The sequence below is a fragment of the Sparus aurata genome, chromosome 12 (genome assembly GCF_900880675.1).
Source record: "Sparus aurata chromosome 12, fSpaAur1.1, whole genome shotgun sequence".
NCBI classification, from domain to species: Eukaryota; Metazoa; Chordata; class Actinopteri; order Spariformes; family Sparidae; genus Sparus; species Sparus aurata.
The window spans coordinates 22,371,347-22,392,690 of record NC_044198.1 but is presented as its reverse complement, the minus strand read 5'-3'; the positions used below and the strand labels follow the sequence as shown (position 1 = coordinate 22,392,690).

The following is a 21,344-nucleotide window of genomic DNA, read 5'->3' as shown; positions in this document are numbered from 1 at the left end:
TCAGGCACTGAGCAGGAGCGAGGCTTCTTCTTCTGTCCACTGATATTTCTGGTGTCACTGTTATATCGATGCATCAGATTTGTGGGAAATTCTCTGCAGGTCATCAACACCAATATGAGCACAAGTTAATCATGGGACACTTGTATATCACTCTATTGCACTGATCCCTCAGAACACTAGAATACACTTGCAGCATTGTCATCTTTGCATAATATAACCAGACTCTAGCCAGGTGTTTTTAGATTATTTGACTACTAAAATGTGTACATAATATTTGGAAATCACCTGATTGGTGCAGCAAATCTTCTAGTGCTTAACATGGAGTGTGGGGAGCTTTTTGCACCTTATTATCAACTCTAGTAAAAATGTGCAGAGCTTGTCACTACTGTTGAGGTGACATTGAGGCTCTGCAGTGGCACCTGTATGAGCTGCTCCTCAGCACTGTTGACAAAGAGATGACGTGCGCCTGCTCACGCATTTCTGCATCATTGCAGAAGCTCATGTGCATTTGATCGTTCCGTGCGATCAATGCTGCAACACACAGACAACAGGCAGAGCTGCACTTCTGACTGACACCATCTCTCGCTTTGTCTTTCCCTCTCTGTCCTAAATGAACGGTTGTTATGTGTCTATATCACTGGAGTCAAGGACTCCTTGGCTGTTCTATAGCCGTGCATAAGTGAAATTTAGTTCCTTCTTTTTTCTCACTTTTTATTGTTCCTAAGCCACACCGCAAGAATGAAAATGAAAGTTTTTGCTGCCAGACAATCTGCCTTTGAAAAATAACTTCTGTTCTTCCAGAGAGGTAACTCTTGATCCTATGATAGTGTGGTGCTTACGGATGCAGTAATATATATGAGAACAGCTCCAACTGGCTTCAGTCTTCAAACACTGAGAGAAACTGGAGAGTCTGACAGTTTTTGTGGTGTTTGTATAATGCACATGATTGAAATAATTATTGAATAGCATCTTAAAAACTCTGCTGAAAATGGTTCAGTTCTCTGAGGAGGTTATGTAACAAGATGTCATTGAGTCTCTGACCTTGAAATGAATTCATGTTCTGCAGGCATTATGTGTTTCCACTGACACCCTCTAATTTGAAAGTGTAAATCCAAGACTAATCGGGATGTTGAACACTAAAGCTGCTTTTTAACACACTGAATTAGTTCATTTCTCTCTCAAGGTTAAAAACTGGGCCTCTTTAATGTGTCGCATGTTGATTTTCAAGGGTGCTCATCATGAGTCACAGTCGTGTTTTAACATGACCAACACATTAGATATTACATAGATATTCTCAACACTAAATTTACAGTTGATGGCAGGACTGTAAACATGCCCTTCATTATATTATGGTGACAGCATGTTTGTGGTCTCTAATAGACTATTTATTAGAAATACATGTTATTAATTGATTGTAATAAGTTTGGTGTGGTGGTATATCTTTTTGCATTCTTTGAAACAAGTCACAAATTCACTGTCGGCGGAATGCCATTTTCTTTGCAAATTTGTGTTCCCATAATTAAGAGTGAATTCACGTTGAGGATTTTAAAAGTAAAGTTGTTTCAGTGCTATAACTGTCAACATTATGTATACAGCTGGGGCTAAACTTCACAGTAGTGTGTTCAGTTGCCCGTCAAAAATTCTAATTATTTTGACCTTTCTTTGCTTCCATAGATTTTTGCCTATTCAAATCAGTTCCCTTTGTTGTTTAAAAGGTTTCCTCTGTTTTACTGACTGCCGTGATATCTGTCAGAGTCAACTTGAGCACATGAGTTCCTTTTTTTGTCTTTTTAAATGCTAGAACAATAGCAAGACAGAAGGGTTGACCAATACACAACAGTAAATCTCAATGACGGCACCAAACAAAAGAATAGATGAGACAGAAAAAACTGACAAAGTAGCGCATATTTTAACACATTCAAAACCACACATAATTAAAATAATATGCATACCAACTCAGATTTGTCTGCTGTCAATTAGAAAAAATTCTCCATCCAATGTCCTGCCTAATATTTGACTGTGTGGTTTTACAGCTGCAGAACAAGCAACAGAAAAAGCCTGATAGGAAGCGGTCAGTCATCAGGTTTGCCACGACCTCACTCCCCTCTCTCATCTCTTACAGGTAAGTCTATGTACAACAAATGTCCTTTAATGCGTGTGCACTGCTCCCTCAACCCAGTGTTAGAAACATACCCATTAGTGCACACAATTCACAATGTTCTCTCACAGGAATGCAGTCCATTGTGTAAAGCAAAATGAAGTTTTAGAGTACAACACAGGAAAATGCTCAAGGAGATTTATAATCCGTCTCTGTTTCCCTCTCCGTAGCTTTCAAGCAAATGGAAGCACTTATCCTGCACGCTCATATGATATTGATATTATAAAATGGAAATACATTCAGTTAATGACCATTTTGAATATTATTGACCGACCCTCAACAATATAGGGTGCCAAGGCTTGCCAGACACAGAAAGCTAAGCACTAAAAAGAAGTCATAAAACTTTAATCATCCTCTCAGTGGTAATCTCCGTCAGGTCACTTCTGTGGTGTTTTGGGTGAGAATTTAACTGTACAGTGGTAAGTTGAAGGTCAGTGATTGTGCTCTGAGAGGAAGTGGTGGCCTGCGGAGAGGAAATGCACAGGAGCAGAGGGAGGGGAGGCCTCATTTACCATGGGGCGTTTTATTTCCTGGCATTGGTCAGCAAAAGCAGAGCTGCAGCTCGCAGCGTTCGGTCAGTATTTCAAGATGGACTCAGACTCAGAAAGCCACACTTCTCTTGCTAATGAATGTATTCAGCTGTTGGATGACCTTAGACTGTGGCTCAGTCGCAATATTGGTATAAAAGGTAAGAAAAACATCCTTTAAGTTCCATTTACAGCAGCCACTGATGTACAGCAATTAAGAAAGTTTCTACATTGATGTTTCTCTTTGAATTCTGCTTGTAGTGCTTGTATTTCCTGTTATTCTAGTCGGTAGATAATCTCTTCAGGTGCAGTCGAACTCCCAGAGGAAGAGATTCTCATCTTTAATTGGCTATGATTAAGATGACATTGCAATTAAATATGTGACATTGATCACTAACAAGATTTAGTGGCTCTATCGTCGTACCCCACCATGGAGGGGGCCTCTCTTTATCGTCGCAGGAGGTGGTTCCATCCTTGCTTCTGGTTAATTAACCGTTTGGCCCTCGCTTTAGTGAAGGATGTAATTATGTCTGATTAATGCAGGACCATAGGTTTGTTTTTATATTACGGCTAATTGGTGCCTTTCAGAAAGTCCCTACAGTATAATGTGTTCAGTGGCCCAAAGCTTCTACAACCAGCAAGGTAATACAGTATGTGGATGTTTCTGATGTAGACAAAGAGAGGGTGTGTATGGTTATTGGAGGACAAATTCAGTAAGTAAGAAATTTGCTTTCAAAGTACCTTTTAAAGTTTAGCTGGGTGGATCGATTAACTATATGAAAATCAGCCCTGACTCTTCCCCTCCAGTCTCTAGTCAATCACACATACTTGGCAGCGTAATACACTCTTTTGTATCACAGCCCTCCTGTGAATGCACTGATTGTGATGCAACCTCTCCTATTTAATAAAGGCCTACTTATGCCACTGCTTTGTACAACATTGCAAGTGCCCCTGGTTGTTGTGATGTCATTTGGTGCACACTGGTTTTGATCGGCTACATAATTAACAACAAGCTCCCTCCAATAGCGGCTCACCTGCTGTTATGACAACGGAAATTGTGGGTGAAAAAAAAATCCTCTCCTATCCTGTTTTTGGTTGACTATAAAAAGTACTACTGACGATGAAAGGAGATAACGTTGCTGGTAGAGAGAAAACAGAAAGTAGAGAGAAAACAGAAAGTAGAGAGAAACAGAAAGACGAGGCAAGCAAGTGTGCGTGCATTAAGGTAGACAACTAAAGCAACAAACACTCAACATTTTTTAATTATCTTTCCATTTGTACCTGTGTGTTTGTGATGCTGCTTCTGTAAAGTTTGATCTCTTTGGGTGATGTGCACAGCTGAACTGCATTTTAGCAAAACCCACATTAAAGACCTGCCTTCAATCTCTAACACTTCAGCTTTTATAGCAACATCAAGGCAGTTTTGATAAGTTGTGTGCCTGTCATGCTTTTCAAAATGTACAGCTATCACATTTGCAAAGCAAATCCACATCTCTCAGAAGTTTAACCGTTTGAGATCTGTGAGGAGAGTGTTACACTGCACGGTGCGCTGCCTCCGGGTGTCACGTTTGACTTTCAGACACATCTTTGCATGCTGTGTGAAATCAAGGAGCTTTTAGAAACACATTGGTCAAAGCAGACTGTTTTACAATTACTGGCAAGTGCAAGTAGTAGAGTAATAGATAGGAGGACGGAGGTGACATTAAGCCAGATTGGGAAAATTTCCATTCTGTGAATATGGTGTTGATGAAAATGATACTTTGGAATGAGCCGTGGGTGGATTTAGTTTGCCTGGTGGCTGACCTGGTTTTAAACCAGTGCTCTATAGTATGGATTAATACGAGATATCACACAGTAACTGTTCTCTAAACATACTTCAGTGTAGTGAGAGTTCAAATCGCAGTCATGAGGTCGTCAAAAGACAATTTTAGGTCCAGATGAGATGCATTAATTCTCTTTATCAAGGTGCTTTCCAACTAAGTGTCTGTTACAGTAAAAAAGATAAAATGAAATACTAGAAATGTTCATTTTTGTGTCTTGCTGTTGGCTTTATAGCAGCACAAGCAAAAGAGCTAAATATTGCATTTGGGGCTTCTCTTTGTTGTATCTGATAGGATTTTCTGATTTTCTTTCAAAAATGTCATGGAAATCTCACTTTTTGCAATATGGGGCCTTTAAGGTATCCTAAATAAATGGAAAATGAATGAATAATATGGTTAAAAAGGCTTAGGTGCTGCACCCAACTCTTATAAAGGTCAAGAAAACGCTGCAGGTTATTGTAGCATCATGTACCCTCAAATGTTGGTGACATTCTTATGTAAACACAACAGGTTATATCAAGGTAAGCACAAACTATCAGAGTTATTTACATATACTAATAAGATGATAAGATTTCAGTCGGTTTTGTGATTATATTGAACAGCCTAAATGTTCCGTCAAACATTTTTGGGATGTTCACTCTGATCTGTGATGATGTAGCCATCAGTGGTTGATTGCAGTTTGTCAGGCTTTGTTTTGGCTTCAAATTGAAATGGGGAATCCAGTCTTATTGAATTTTGTTTGCTTGCAGGTTGTTTTTTCCTTTCAATTTGTTTTTAATCTCAGTTTTCTTTGTGTTTCTTCTTGCAGGAACAAGCCCTCAAGACAGCCCTAGAAATTTTTCTCCTAGTGCCTCTGCTCATTTCTCCTTTGCACGAAGGTACACACAGCACAACCATGGATATTTACTTGATTTGCAGCTGAACAAATCAGCCAATAAAGACCAGAGGGAGATTTGTTGGATATAGATTGTTTGGAGAAAAAATAGTAGATTTGTAGCTATTCAACAGTGATGGATCTTTTTTTTCTGCAAAAATTCAGCCTCTTGAGTCTATTTATGCTTCAAAAACATCAGTAATTTGAGCCATTCCTCAACATGATATCCTGTAATTGTGTATTTTTGTTACAATCCACAGTCATTGCCACAGAGCAGACAGGTAACTTCATGTTAGGCTTTTTTGTTGCCCTTGATCCCTGCATTTGTCCCAGTGACATACACCTAACCTCCATTAGTTTGTCTCATTGTAGCTTTAAAGTTTCCTTTTACATCATTGTGGCATCTAGTTTCAGTCGCTGTAATGTTTCTCCTCTTTTCCTGTGTAATTTAACTAATAGAATCATTTCGAACAACATCAGGGAAAGGTCACCATTCATCTATAACCATGAGCATTAGGATTGCAGGATTTAATTTACATGTTTTGAATACAAACATGGAAAATATGCATAGTTTCACAAATTTGTCTTTGAACAAAGACAAATTCTTTCCGCTGACTAGAATTGTAAAGAACTCTAATCACACCGACGGCTGAGAAATTAAAGGAAAAACTAACATAAATCATCTTAGTCTTTGCAACAAAAAAAATAACAGAGGCATTAATCCTTCCAAATGATATTCCCTCCGAGCTCTGCCTCACAGGGCCACTGTTTGTCATGTTTCTGTACTCTTCTATTCAGGTTTTTCCTTTAATTTGTCACCCGTCTTTATGTTTGAATGCTTTTTTTCATTTATGGATTTGGTATCAGACGTCAAAGTTTGACGATTCTCTCTGTGTGTTTGCTGTTGTGTGACAGGACTGATGGTCGCCGCTGGTCATTGGCCTCCCTTCCCTCCTCCGGATATGGAACCAACACACCCAGCTCCACAGTCTCTGTAAGCATCGTGCACTCATACGACTCACATCAAGACATGTGACAGGTCAACCAGTGAAACACAACCAAAGAGTAGTAGTTAAAAGTAGGGTTGAATGATTGTGAGGAAAATAATTTGACTTAACTATAGACCTGTGTTTGTGGTCTACAGACTTTTAAGTGAAATGTGATTGTACCAAATTATCATGTTTCCACTTTGAGAGAATTGGATAAAATTATGCTTTTGCTTGTGGTTGATGTCTCTCAGGATCCTTCTTTTACACCAATCAGAGTTAAATCAAGATGAACGTAAACTTGCTGTGGTTTTAAATAGAATATTTATTAATTTGTTAACCTTTTATTCAGTGTGTGTTTTTGTAATGCTCAATCCGGCCACAAAAGTCTGAGGTACACCACTTCCCCATGTTCCAGATAAAGTCAAAAGCTTTCATGTGTTCCTACAGTTGACCTTTAATCTCTTCATGTACTCAAAACACAAGACATGGCAGTCCTGTTTACATGAAAAGCTTGCTGACACACAGTATGTACTTTATAGTGCATGGAAAACCTAAATTAACTTTTTAGTTGCTTTTTAGAACGAAGGGTAGAGCTGCACTTTAATCTCTTGTGGCTACAAAAAACAAAGACTAAAGAAAAAAGCTAAAACTTTCACAGATGGAGAAAAAAAAATCAAAATGGATCACTTTTTTTGTTTATTTGCTTCTCAAGGCTTCTGTAGATATTAGTTGTATTCTTGATATCAAAGATTGACAAGAGAGACTGTCGAATAGCCCTGAATCATTCAGGGTTGATTAACTTCAAATTTTCCGACAGCTCTGTTCACCAGCTGTTTGTCATCTACCTTCCAACTATCTGTCTCAAATTGACATGAGACAAACGGCAACAACAAATACACACAGCCTTGTTTTTCCAGACATCAGAGAAATGTTTTTTCTGTCACAAAATCAAAATGTGCAAACACTGATTGACTGGCTTTTGGTATTTTAGCCTCCTCACTTACAGGGTTCAGGTTTTTTGAAGTGGGCTTGTATGAGGTACTTATCTACAGTAAGTGTATAATCTACAGTAGATGGCTGTCTGCACGCCCCCAGTTTGGAGAAGCAGCTGGAATACTGGTGTAGGAAGCTAAGCAATGCACTGCTGTGGTCGAGGGCAGCCACAGAAAAATCCACATCAGGTTAAGTGTACGCTTGATAGAGAATCTCTACACTCCTTTACCTTGCCATCAGCCAGCCCTTTCTGACAGGAAACTGAAGCCGTTATTACTCTCTCCAAAGTGACCAGACTCCTTTAACAAAAACAGTGATTTTACCCCACAGAACACCAGAGTTGCTTGTCTACTGCTGCCTAGATCAGTTCATTTGTATGTGTTATCATGTGACCTTGAAGAATCAGAACTAAACATTTAAAACACCAAAGTTACTCAATAAGACGTACAAACTACCCAGTCAAGGAAGCATTAGACCAGCTACTCTAGTGTTCTATGAGATCAAATTAGTGTTTTTGTCAATGGAGCCTGGTGGCTTTGGGCAGAGTGATTTTATGGTTTGAGTTCTCCATTGGAAAGGGTTATCCGACTCTTTCAAATTGTGATCTTGATATACAAATCACAACAAACACACACACGAACACTTTTCCTTTCATTGTTTTTGAGTTCATTTCCTCCGTCTTACAGCTCTGTGTCACTTTCACTCTGACAGAACACAATCGTACTCAAACATCAGCATAATCGTTTATAGGAAGTGAAAAGAGCTGCTGAGCATTTACATACAGTACATGTAAACACAGGGTCATTAACAGGAACAACAAAAGTGTCATGGCCATTACAAATTGCTTATATTGATGTTTTGTTTCTGTTTCGTGGGGTTTTCTCGGTCATCAAGTGCATTTCCTGCTTTTCACACCATCTATCGCAGGAAGCATGTTCTTGTTTCTGTGAAACATCAGTCATGGGTTGCGTTGTCTTGGAAACGGTACCTGTTCTTGTTTTGTGTCAGGCTCATGGTTGAGATATTCAGTACAGCAGTTTGATTTGTTTGATAGACTATAAATGAAATGCAATAATGAATGTGTTATCAGGAGTTTTGTCTGACTGTTTCGTGAAATTCTTCTTATTTTTTGGTCATTTTTCAGTATCATTTGCCAGAGCATTGTCATTTTCTCATGTGTTACTGTCCACAGAAGTACGATCTGATATTGCCGTGTTGTTCGTCATTATTAATGTTTCTCCAGGACCATCATTGACCATCAATTGACCAATCACGTTTTTGTAATGCCATAGCTTTGCAAATTAAGAAAAAGAACAGAAAAAATACATGGAAGTTATCTGTTCAAACACATGACTAAAGTTGTGAAAGGTTCTTTTCAAAATAGGAAATTATAAGTATGCTATATAATCCTTGGTCTCCAGGGTTAGGAGAGTTCTACACTTATCCTACTCAGCTACAACAGCTTGCTCTGGATGGCTCTATAGGATGAAACAAATGTCCTGGAGCAACATATTAACCACAATATTCCAACACTTTGATATCAGATAAACCTTTGTCAAAAGACTTGGTTTTGTCAGATGTATTAAAGTCGGATGCACGGATATATCCGCTACACGTCACTATCGACCGATGTTTATCTATTGTATCAATTCTTATCAGTTGTAAAGTGGGCTGAAAAAGGCTTTTAAAGCCGAAAACAAAAATCTTTTTTCATGCAAAAGAAAGTTAAATCAAATATTGTCCATTCATCTGTAGAATTTGATTTCTTTCTAAGACAGTGTAATGAAGTGCTGAACGACTTTAAACTGTTCAGTTATTATTTTATAATTAAGAGTTCTTTCTTTCCCTGCCAAAAAAGAGGAAATTAATAACAACAAAAACAAAATAAGCAACAACAACCGGCCCAAAATTTCACTATCAGTGCATCTCGACTTTAAAGGAACAGTTTAATCATTTGACAAATCTGTGATATTTTTTTCTTGCTCAGAATTGGATGAGTCGAATGATAGCAGTTTTTTGAGTGTTTGATAAGTCATATTTTTTTCCCAGGGTGGTGAAGGTATGATCTGCTTTGCTTTCTCTCTGACTGGCTTATCTGATATTCTGACCTTAACTCTAACAAATCCCAGTCGTCATGCCTAAGCCTAAGCCAGCACAACCAAGGAAGGGAGTTAGTGCAAGCCAATCAGAGGCAGAGTACAGCGGGTCATGGCTTTACAATCCTGGAAAAAAATATTGAATATGGCAAATATGAAGCTAGTGCCAGCAGGTATCTTACTTAGCCTAGCATAAAGACTGGAGACAAGGGGAAACCGCTAACCAGACTCTGTCTGCTTGAACAGCTTTTTTTTTTTCTTCCTTTATTTCCTTTTGACCGAGCCAGGTTAGCCGTTTCCCCCTTGTTCCACTCTTCATACTAAGCTAAGCTAGCCTTCTAGCATTCATCATATCATTCACATCTTCTCAGCTAGAAAGCATGAAATATGTTTCCCAAAATGTCAAACTATTCCTTAAAATTTGGCAGGTACTTGAGGGGAAACTGCTGCCCCTCAAGGAATCTGTTGGCATGATTTTTTTTTTCATCCACATAAAATTACCGTCTCTTTTTTTTTTCTTTTCATGTTGAATATATATGTGTTTCATTTCCAGTCATCCTGTTCATCACAGGAGAAGCTGCACCAGCTGCCCTTCCAGCCTACGCCTGATGAACTGCACTTCCTCTCCAAGCACTTCTGCACTGAGAGCATCTCCGGGGATGAATGCCGCAGAGCGACGGCCATGCGACCACGCTCACGCAGTCTCAGGTATTCATTTAACTCTACAAACGAACAAGGCATACCATTGTCACCTCACCACCAGTACTGATTTTAGAGCCATTTGTTTTTCAGCCCTGGAAGATCTCCATCATGTTACGACCATGAGATTATTATGATGAATCACGTCTACAAAGAGCGGTTTCCTAAGGTACTGGCTCACAATACGTTTCTACAGCCGTGTCTGGCCATTTATTATCTTGCGCATTACAAAACAAACACCTTCCCTTGTCACTGCAGGCCACAGCTCAGATGGAGGAACGGATTCAGGACATCATCCGCAGCAACTCTCCGGAGAGCGTCCTCCCTTTGGCAGATGGTGTGCTCGGCTTTGCCCACCACCAGATAATTGAGCTGGCCCGTGACTGCCTGGAGAAGAGCCGGCTAGGACTCATCACCTCCAGCTACTTCTGCGAGCTCACCGACAAGCTGGAGAGGCTTGTTCAGGAGGTGAGCGCGTCGGCAGAGATCGTAGGGGGTTTAAACTAAAACACCAGAACAGAGAGCAGAGAAAGGACATGAAAATGTTGTGGGAGCAGTGTTAATGATGTACTGCTTTAGGTCTTTAGATCAGGATCTAAAATGTGTAATATTACTTTTGAGTCACAGAGGTAAGTAACTGATTTTCCGTAACTGATCTTCTAGTATGATGTGTAGAGTTAGGAAGTATGCAAAATTTTTAACTAAACCTTTCTTTGGCCAGTTCATGATTACATGTAAATCAAAAACTGAGATCTTGAATCCTTTCTGGTTTGCTGCTGTTTAGTCCACGGAGCGATCAGAGAGTGAGGAGGTGAACTTCATCAGAGAGCTGGTGAAAAAGATCCTTATAATCATCGCACGACCTGCTCGACTGCTGGAATGTCTGGTATGTTTCATATCACTAACAGGTCCTGACACGAAATACAAAGATTTGTTATTTACCTCTGTTGAAAAGGACATCTCAAATACTGTTCATAGGGAAATGAACTTAAGTATGCCTTTTGCTGTGTCTTTAGGAGTTTGACCCAGAGGAGTTTTACCACCTTTTGGAGGCCGCTGAAGGACATGCTAAAGAGGGTCAGGGTATCAAAACGGACATCCCTCGTTACATCATCAGCCAGCTGGGACTCACAAGAGATCCTCTGGAAGGTACAGGAAGTGCTCAGCCATCATCAGTGCTATTGCAGTACAATAAAAACTGGTTAGAAGAAACTCAAATGGTTTGACAGAATGAAATAAATCCTAAAATATTGTTTTAGTTCAGCATGACTGGGGCAGCGAATCATACAGTTATCTAGTTTCCTCATCGTTAGGGTTTGTAAAGAGAAATTTACTACAACGCTGACAAGTTATTGAAGCGGGAACTGTAATCTTCTTTAAAACTACTAGTACATATTTCCAAATTGAATGCAAGGCTTTAAAGAAATGAAGCTGTGGAGGGAACTGAAAGACAAAGATACTCTTGACTAATGTCCTGTACTGAACAGACTGTCTTTCTAATGACCCTCTGTCTCTCCAGATTCAGTAACAAACAACATTCATTATGACTAATTAGAAAGGAATGGCCTCCCCACAGACCTTATACAGATCCACGCAGGCTGGCCCATCAGCCAATCTCCCCATTCATTTCCCCTGAGTGTCTCCTGTGTTTCGTTTGCCCAGTGTCTCGTGTGCCTGAAGCAAACCTACGAGGAAGGACAGATGTTAAATTGCAGTGGAAATGTGTTTACAGGCTCTCTGGGGACGAGACAAACACCCCCCTGTGAAAACACACACATGGACAAACACACACAGAAACAAATGTGAAAGATGCAAGGTGGTTTATAATGAGCGTTTGTTCTGGAGTTGTGATTTTCAAAATGGGTGTTAGACATGTGTTTGCGTTGCCACATCTGATTTCCGGCCCATTTACTTTCAATTCCGATTATCTTAAGAGTCAGCACCTCAAACTTAATAGGTGAATAAAGACCACATCTGCTGTTTTTTTGTTTTGTTTTGTTTGCTGATTTTAGGCATTTCAGTAACCTTTGTTTCAAAACCTGCACTGCGGAAGGCAATCATAGGCTTAAAGGGACAGGTCACCCAAAATCAAAAATACATGTCTTTCCTCTTACCTGTTGTTCTGTTTATGTGTCCTGGATTGTTTTGCTGTGAGTTGCACATATTTTGGCTTTCATCTAAGATGTCTGCCTTTATTCAAATATAATTGTGGTGCTCAAATACATTTAAAAACCTCAACAGCAATGTCTCTTCCCATAAATCATGACCCAGTTTCTCAAGATAATCCACACACCTTTTTGTGAACACCTTCATGTAGGAACTATTTTTTGATATCTCCTAAACTTGGCAGCTCACAACAAAACAATCAAAATAGATAAATAGCACACCAGATAAGAAAAGAAATATGTATTTTGATTTTGGGGTGACCTGTCACTTTTTAAAGCTGCACTTTTATAATAAACTGTTTTTTAAATATTTAATCTGCTGCATCTCTTCTTCTTTTTTCTTTATTTTCTTCTGTCACCTTTGTAGAAATTGCTCAGCTGACCAGCTGTGACAGCGGCATTGCAGAAACCCCAGAAACTGATGACTCTGTAAGCACTCAAGAAAAACAGTATTGCATTGATCTGCTCCATCTTTATAGCATGTGAACAGATCTTCATCGTTTTGATTTGTTTTATTCCTCTTGTCCTCAGTCTCACAGCCTCAGCACAGCACTGCGGTGTCGGCGTAAACCCTGTGAACTGGACTTTGAGATGACAAAACTAATCAGCAATGGCGCCTACGGGTGAGACCATCGTATTGTCTATCAGAATATCTAATCTGTGATGATGGATGTTTTGTTACATCCCCAAAAAGGAGCATGTTTTTCCCTCTATTTCCACTGGACGTTGATAACAATTAACAATAAAACGGCTGACTGGTTAACTGCTTATTCCACAGAGCTGTCTATCTGGTTCGACACAAGGAGACAAAGCAGCGGTTTGCCATGAAAAAGATCAACAAGCAGAATCTGATGTTGAGGAATCAGATACAGCAGGCCTTTGTGGAGAGAGACATCCTAACCTTTGCTGAGAATCCTTTCGTTGTGTCCATGTACTGCTCCTTTGAGACACGGAGGCACCTGTGCATGGTCATGGAATATGTTGAAGGTCAGCAGCTTGGTCACGATTGTTAGTGCAAAGTGCTACGCCTGAAATCAATGTATGTTCTGTGACATCCCTCTATTGATCTTTACAGGTGGAGACTGTGCTACTCTTTTGAAGAACATGGGTCCCCTGCCTGTGGACATGGCCAGGATGTACTTCGCAGAGACAGTTCTTGCTCTGGAGTATCTCCACAACTATGGCATTGTTCACAGGGACCTCAAGCCAGACAAGTGAGACCTCACAAATTTTAAAGCAGCTAGAAACAATATTTTGTTTGGCTCACAGTGATGAATCAACAGACTTTTCAGTTCCCTGCAGCTCTACAGTGTGTTTTTAATTTATATTTTTTGGGGGGGTTTTGCAACATTACTGTTTTTGTTCACTCTCATCATCACTCTCGTAAAGTTATCTCCAGACACAGCAGGCAGCTGTTTTTAGGAAAAAGGCTCCAAAAAGCCACTATATGCTCCTGCCAAGCACCAAACAGCAGACAGACACAGTTATAGACTAGCTGGTGAACATAGTGGAGCATTTAGCAACTAAAATGGCAGATATTTCCCTCAGGAGCTGAGAACAAAAGCAGAGAAAATAAATGTTTTGGCTTTTGTCAGGTAGCCAGAAACATGATTCCAAATGAAAGCCACGTTTGCTCCACGACTGCTGGATGTGTTGATAGGCAACTTAACAAATTGTATATCAGTGTTCGGCTGCCCTGACAGGTCCATAAAATGTGGTTATCACCTTCACTGCCAGTTTAACATCAAAATTCAAACTTTAGTGTTCTCACTGTTTTACAAGTTTGTGAAATAGATATTTGACTGCAGCTTCAATAAAATTCCTTTTGGGAAATCAATTTGAGTTTTTGATTTTGAAAAAGCTTCTGTACAGTTCAGGTGAAAATATTTTAGTGTCCTGCCCTCAGAATAAAACATGCAGCCTTCACATTATACAGACTTTTCTTTGTTATAGAATATTAGATGGTGACATTTATTGTGCAGCTGTCTCTCCAGGAAGGCTTCAAATTCATCTTTTGACTTTCAACAGAACAGAGACAATCTCACCTTTAACTCCATGTGCTGGGCTGTTTACGCCAAAAAATATTTGACCTTGATTTGTAACGTTGATGAAAGACCCTAAATTCTTCTCGTCATAGGACTTAGAAAGTTAGTGTGTTCAAAAGACATCTCCCTGACCTTTAATGGGAAAACAAACATTTTTTATTATCATTATTATTTTATTTAGTTTCTCTTTTTATTCTTAAATCCTATGAACTTCTCTTTCATGTAAAATATTTATTCAACCAGAATAATTTAATTATTTTTCACACTATCAACTCAATTTCTAATTCTTAGTTCAGTTACTTTTGGTGCTTCCTTTCAATATTTATTTACTTATACTCAAATTAAATGGTGGATGGAGGAGTTTGTTATTATTTGTAGTAATTTTTAAATCTTGGTGTTATAAACATTGCTGCAGTAATTGATCTATTGAAAGTGTTTCTGTTTTCATAATCTCATTTTATTCTAATATTTCCATTTCTCGCCCTCCTTCTCCTCACTTCCCTCTTCCTCACAGTTTGCTGGTTACATCAATGGGACACATTAAGCTGACAGATTTCGGGTTGTCTAAAGTCGGGCTGATGAACATGACCACTAACCTGTACGAGGGACACATTGAGAAAGATGCCAGGGAGTTCTCTGACAAGCAGGTAAATCTTACTTTTTAACTACAGTCATGGACAGTTTATACATCCTCCATAAACTACATCATATTTAGAATGATTGTTTCTCCCTTCAGGTATGTGGGACTCCAGAGTATATTGCACCAGAAGTGATCCTACGGCAAGGCTACGGGAAGCCGGTGGACTGGTGGGCGATGGGCATCATCCTGTACGAGTTTCTGGTGGGCTGTGTGCCTTTTTTTGGAGACACACCAGAGGAGCTGTTCGGACAGGTCATCAGCGGTCAGTGTTGCATCCTTTTCACTATTTTTACACTTGCATCTTATCGATTTTAGACTCCCTTTTTATTGATTTCATTACATCTGCCAAGGACGTTATGTTTTCACTGTTGTCTGTTTGTTGCTAGGTTGGTTTGTCAGCAGGATTACACAAAAGCTATTGAACTTATTTTCACACAACTTGGATGGAGGTTTTGTCTCTGTCCAGAATAGACCCCATTATTATTTTGGTGTGGATCCAGATAAAGAACTGATCCAGGAATATTTTCTTTAACCATGTGAGATGGGTGCAACTTTCAACATTTTCATTAATTTCTCACTGAATAATTTGTGGATTTTGTTGTTATAAAATAAATAGATAATAATAATAATACTAGTTAGAGCAATTTGATGTGTATAAGAGTGCCATTTTTGGTTTGTTTTATTATCTTTCATTGTATTATAGCTCGATATTGTATAAACTTATTGCTTCTTGTCTTTTTGAATTAGATATAAAGTGATTTATAACATTATATTCTCAGACATAAAACATGTTTTTTTTGTTAGATCCTATCTTTGATATTTTTGCCTAACTGCTGCTCAAACAATAACAGGTCTTCTTAAGCTCTTCCTTGTTCATTTCATCTAGTGTTCTATTTACAATGTATTTCATGACATTTCACTCCAGACTTAACTGTTATCAACCCATTAACAGCCTTATTTTTTAAAATGTTCTGATATTTAAAGATGAGAATAAATTATACGTATTTATTTATGTCCGTTTATGGAATGTTCAATTTGACTAGACACGTTTTCTGCTGCTGGAGGTGATTTGAGCAAAGTCTCGCAGCATCTGGCATTTAAATTTTGTCGAGCACATCAGCGGAAATTCCCAAACCTCTCTCAGATATGAATTAAACATTTAAATAGTGACCACGAGGAATTAGCTGATGTGTGTATTCTGAATTTATTGAAGACCGAGATTTCCCTGAGGGCTAGTAGTAAAAGCAGATGGCATTTAGTGGATCCTGCTTGACTTTAGACCATAAGTGCAGTTATAATATTATAATGATGTCACTTTGTTCTCTTGTAGTCTCGTGGTGACAGCACCACAGAGAAAATCTTAATCTTGAAACAACAAGAGCTTTTATCTTGTCGACAGTGTGGCTCATGAATTGTTTTATTTGCAGCCTCGGTCTGTGGCGTGGAAATGAATGGCATGCCACGACTGATTTGCTATGCTCTCAATCAAACTGTACCAAGCCTCTGAGAGTGACTGTTAATTAAAGGGGCCTGAACACGCTGAATGCACGCCACCGTGGCCTCGGGCCGCACATACATATTCATAGTTCCCCTCCCAAATTTGATTAAAAAGGGGGACAAACTGCACACGGAGCAGACAATCAGCGAGGCACAGACAGGCTTTGCCCCCCTTTTCAGTGCTTATCCAAGAGGCTTTTCACTAACAGCTAGACCACATGTAAATTGTCTCGTTCAGTATTATGCGAACAACTTCAAGCTAACTGTGTTTTTCTGACTTTGCTGGAGAAGCGTTTTTTAAACTTGAGTGTCATAAATATTAACATTAGTAGGTCACTGTCAAGTGAATGTTGTCCTCAGGGTTGGCCCGATGTCCAAGTCAGTAGTTGAACATAGGCGATTCTTGCATGCGCTTGTAACTATAATCTTGTTGTTGACATAAAGCATGTTGGTTGCTAATTCGCCGCCACAGTGACATGATGGCCTTTAGTCTGATTCACTGCGTGTAAGCTATGGATATAAGCTAGCCACTGGACGCCAATTTAGCCAGCATTCCCTTCTTGCTTCAACAAGTAATTATGCACTCGTAACTGACGGGGGTTTTCTTGATCATTAAGTATTTAAGGGAACTTAAATTAAAGCAACTTCTCATAAACAACACTTTCTGGTTATTTATTTTTTCCATTTTGTGTTCTGATTATGTTGCTCAGAAACACATTGCTACATTTTTCTGAGCAAAGCTTGATGTTTTCCAACTCCAAAACCAAGCCTTACTAAACTACTGTCAGCTGAGCTTCATGTGCTCCTTGTATTTCTAATTCAAACGGATGTGCTGTGTGTTTCCAGACGAGATCAACTGGCCAGAGGGAGAGGACGCGCCGCCTTCTGATGCTCAGGAGCTGATCACCTTGCTGCTCAGACAGAATCCTCTGGAGAGGATGGGCGCAGGTACAAACACGCAGAGCATAGAAACATGTGGCACAGCCGGTAACTCGGTTAGCACCAGACAGGCACAGCAGGCTGCCATAAATTCTCAAGTGAGCGTTGGTGCCACCTCAGCACTGCTCATTATTCAAAGTCACTGGGGGAGAAATTGAGGTCATCCACCAGCAGAGCAGTTTATCCTGTGGCCTCCTCACCTCTTCCCTTTGATCAATTGCAATAATTTCTTCACCCATACATGAATCTAGTTCCATGCATGATCAGGCAGTGAGAGAGTGTAGCTGTGTGAACTCTAAAAGTGGCCTTGACCTGGGATAATGGCCTTTAATCAGGGGGATGCATGTGGCCGGTTCAGTCCAGGGACAGCTTCACCTCCTTGTTCATCTTGCCTGGCTGCCGTTCACAAATGCTCCCGCTCTTCCACAAAAGGTCACAGGCAGGAAATGGTCCTGCATAATTTATGGTCGTGATATCAGTTTGGCCTGCAGCCACCAGGGAAAAGGAAAACATAGCATTAGCGTTTCTTTACTGCCTGTGTCTGACTGAACCATTCGGTGCCAAATCCCAGTGTTGTATTTTTCTCACATTTGTCTTTGAAAGAAACTCAAACTTGTCATCTGTTTGTGTTTATTGCATCTGCAGGTGGAGCTGCTGAAGTGAAGCAGCACCAGTTCTTCCACCACCTCGACTGGAACAGCCTGCTGAGGCAGAAGGCTGAGTTTATTCCTCAGCTGGAGTCTGAAGATGACACCAGCTACTTTGACAGTGAGTCAAAAACATAAAAGTATAAAGCAACAAAGCTAAAAAAACAAGATGTACTTAAAAATCAACTGATCAGCTCCTGACAATCAAACTGGGAGACTTTTGTTGATTATGAGGAGAGATTGTAAATTATCAGTCCAAAATATTAACAACTGTGTCAGTAAGATTTTTAAACCTCCAGTGTGTAGGATTTAGTGGTATCCAGTGAGGTTGCAGAACCAACTGAACGCCCAACATCCTACCTTCCTAGAACATGAAAGGCCCTTTTTAGAGTCAGTGGCCCAATCCCAATGTCCACACACACAGACTCACAGACTTTGAGGCTCAATCCCATTAAGTCTGCACGGGTTTAGGGCTGTCCCACTGTCAAACTGTGAAGTGCATGAGGGCTCAAATGCCGACATTTTGAGTCTGCATCTTTTTATACTTTGCCTGAGGATGTTAACATTAAACACAGGGGGAATACCGTGGGTTACTAGTAATCTTGAAAAACACAAACATGGTCGGGATGCTTTCATTACTCCATTATGCAGCTTCCTTTTTTAACAAACAGAAATAGTCATCTACCTAAGATCTGACATTTTCTGTTGAAATGATTTTCTACTTAAAACATTCATTTTATTTACCATAAATAAACAATACGCTTTGAAACATGGAATTTTTTCCCTGAAACCTCTGACTGAATAAGATTCTGATTGTGTTTATGTGTGCTCTGTTTTTTTGTTTCTATTATTAGGCTATATATTTTAAAACCCACAAGGTGAAGTGAAACATAATAATATACCATTTTGACCCCTTTCAAACTCTCTCACTCAAACAATTGAGAGTTGACACCAGCAAAGTCCGTGAGGGCTCAGGGTTTAAGGGTTTAAGGCTTTAGGGGGGAAACTGGGATTGCGCCAGTGTTTGGTATTCCATTCTGAGTTTCCAAAGAGACTTGGCAAACCATGTGGGAGAGGACTCACTCCCCCAGTAGATATAAAAGGCTCATTCAAAGTTAATGAAAACACAATGATTCTTAGTTTCAGGTGATGATACACTCATGAAAACATAATTATGAATATCATGTTACATTTTGCCCTGAATCCTACACAATGGTCCTCTATGTCTATGAGAAAGCTCATCTGTAATCTGCATCTTGAAACAGTTTTGGATGAATTTAGCAACAGTGGGGCTGTTTTGTTCTCTGAACCGACAACACTTTGAACAATACATGGGTATAGAAGTATTTACCTGTCAGCCATGACACAATGACAAACACAACCAGATTTCTCAGGAACAAAGTTGAGACAAGCAAGTGGCAATAACATAAAGCAATAGATTTGTGACAAGATTTCTGTATTCTTCACACCTTAATCATCTGAAATCTAAACCTGTCATCATTAATTCCCAGCTCGCTCTGAGCGATACCATCACCTGGAGACGGAGGAGGAAGACACAAATGATGAAGACTTCAATGTGGAGCTGCGGCAGTTCTCTTCGTGTTCTCACAGGTTCTCTAAGGTGTGTCCTTAATCTCCCACCTTAATCACTACTGCCAGAAATGTTCCTAATGTAAATGAGTTGATGACCTCATCTGTCCTGCTCCTTTTCTCATGGGATAGAAAACACGAATGTTTAATTTCATATGGAAATTCGTGCCCCCAACTCTCCTGCTCTCCTTTTAACCCTACAGTATTAAACATAGATTTCAGCTTTGCATATATTTTCCGCTTGCAAATCAGATGGGGTTTTTTTCTCTCTCTTTCTTTTTTTGTTAATGTAGAACACAATACACAATAGAGTCATATAAGCTGGGAGTCATTGTTGTGCTGCATTGCAGTATGCTCCCCTCTCACATCAAAACAAAGAATTACAGCGTCTCAGAGAGCAGCGGGGCGTCTCGGAGGAAGTGTCGAGCTACACTGAACCTCCACATGAACGCCAGGGTTGTTAGACATGATGAGTTCTGCATTAACACAGACAGCACAGTGTCTCTGCTCCACTTTTAATTGTACACATTAAAAACGCTGCTGTATAAACTAATGCTAGCTGCGCAGAATATTATACATTTATTTATCAGTTTTCAAAACCTGTGTTTTGAAACATCTGCGTGTCGAACATAATTTTACATTTACAGCCTGCATGTGCTGAAGTGAATCTTTGCCTCTGTGTGGTTGTCAGGTTTACAGCAGCCTGGATTTGTCCCGAGGGCACCTGGAGGAGAAAGGAGAGACGGAGGGGAAGAAGAGCGAGAGCCCACTCACTGTTGACACTCTTAGCTGGACGCCAGACTTTACTGAAATGTATGTTTTCCTTCGTACTTTAGTCCATTGAACAATCAAATATTGCATTAAAGACAAGAAAAGGCCTTTTTCACTATGGACAAAAACAGTTGCAGAAATGTCATCTTTTTAATTCTCCAACTTCAGTGGTGGTACCATTAGATTGATGTAGAAAAATATCAAATATCAAAAGTAAAAGTGCTTGTTCTGCCGAAAATCTTCTAAGAATATGCCCTGTTCTTCCACCAGGCCGTCACTGTCCCACTCGACAGACACCGACAGTGTCAATCAGGGTCCTCGCCCCAACTTGTTACCAAAGTTTGCCATCTCAGCAGAGAGCGAAGGAGACGAGACCTCAGGCCTTGGTGACCCCAGCAAGACCTCCTTCTCCATCGGGGAGCTCCCACAGGATGAGCCTGACGCTACAACTCCGGGCAGCACCCACAGCGGTGCCACACTCTCTGGTATGAAACTAGAACTGCATAGTATTCAGATATATAATACACATGCTTGGTTTTTATTTTCATAAATCACTAAGTTGTAAAACAATGAAACTACAGCAGTGTCTCCCCTACCAGTGTAAGTGAATTACTGGTACTTGCTGCTTTTTTGCAAGACAGCATTTGCAAGAAGCGGCAGCAACCCAACTTTATTTAGAAAACTCACTGATAAATATTCTTTGGTGAGTCTACATTGGCCTATAATTAAAGAAACTTTAAAGTGTTAACTTTGAGTATGGAATTTGGTTCTGCACAAGGATCTTTTTTCCGATATGTTGGAAGTTAATTGGTACATTCATTCAACATTCGCACTTTGGCCTTTTTTTACTTCCATTCAAAGAAAACTAATCTAAGTCTAATCTAAAGAGGACAA

At 39.7% G+C, this 21,344-nt stretch overlaps 1 protein-coding gene across 15 annotated transcripts in view; it reads left to right on the top strand.

Annotated features, from left to right (window-relative positions):
* The window catches only part of mast4 (microtubule associated serine/threonine kinase family member 4), a 105,463-nt gene that overhangs the window by 73,766 nt on the left and 10,353 nt on the right, over nt 1–21,344 (top strand). For 8 of the 15 annotated variants that reach the window (XM_030435045.1, XM_030435046.1, XM_030435041.1 and 5 more), the window contains 20 exons: nt 2,034–2,122; nt 5,314–5,383; nt 5,640–5,660; nt 6,295–6,373; nt 10,011–10,165; nt 10,250–10,325; nt 10,415–10,624; nt 10,941–11,042; nt 11,173–11,305; nt 12,689–12,750; nt 12,853–12,944; nt 13,100–13,308; nt 13,397–13,535; nt 14,881–15,013; nt 15,103–15,268; nt 17,350–17,451; nt 18,088–18,210; nt 19,601–19,710; nt 20,371–20,492; nt 20,721–20,935. In XM_030435045.1, coding sequence (XP_030290905.1) covers nt 2,034–2,122; nt 5,314–5,383; nt 5,640–5,660; nt 6,295–6,373; nt 10,011–10,165; nt 10,250–10,325; nt 10,415–10,624; nt 10,941–11,042; nt 11,173–11,305; nt 12,689–12,750; nt 12,853–12,944; nt 13,100–13,308; nt 13,397–13,535; nt 14,881–15,013; nt 15,103–15,268; nt 17,350–17,451; nt 18,088–18,210; nt 19,601–19,710; nt 20,371–20,492; nt 20,721–20,935 — 2,408 coding nt within the window. Of the gene's footprint in view, nt 1–2,033; nt 2,123–2,151; nt 2,847–5,313; nt 5,384–5,639; nt 5,661–6,294; nt 6,374–10,010; nt 10,166–10,249; nt 10,326–10,414; nt 10,625–10,940; nt 11,043–11,172; nt 11,306–12,688; nt 12,751–12,852; nt 12,945–13,099; nt 13,309–13,396; nt 13,536–14,880; nt 15,014–15,102; nt 15,269–17,349; nt 17,452–18,087; nt 18,211–19,600; nt 19,711–20,370; nt 20,493–20,720; nt 20,936–21,344 lie in introns of those variants that run through there. The other 7 variants (XM_030435047.1, XM_030435043.1, XM_030435050.1 and 4 more) reach the window with 5 other exon arrangements.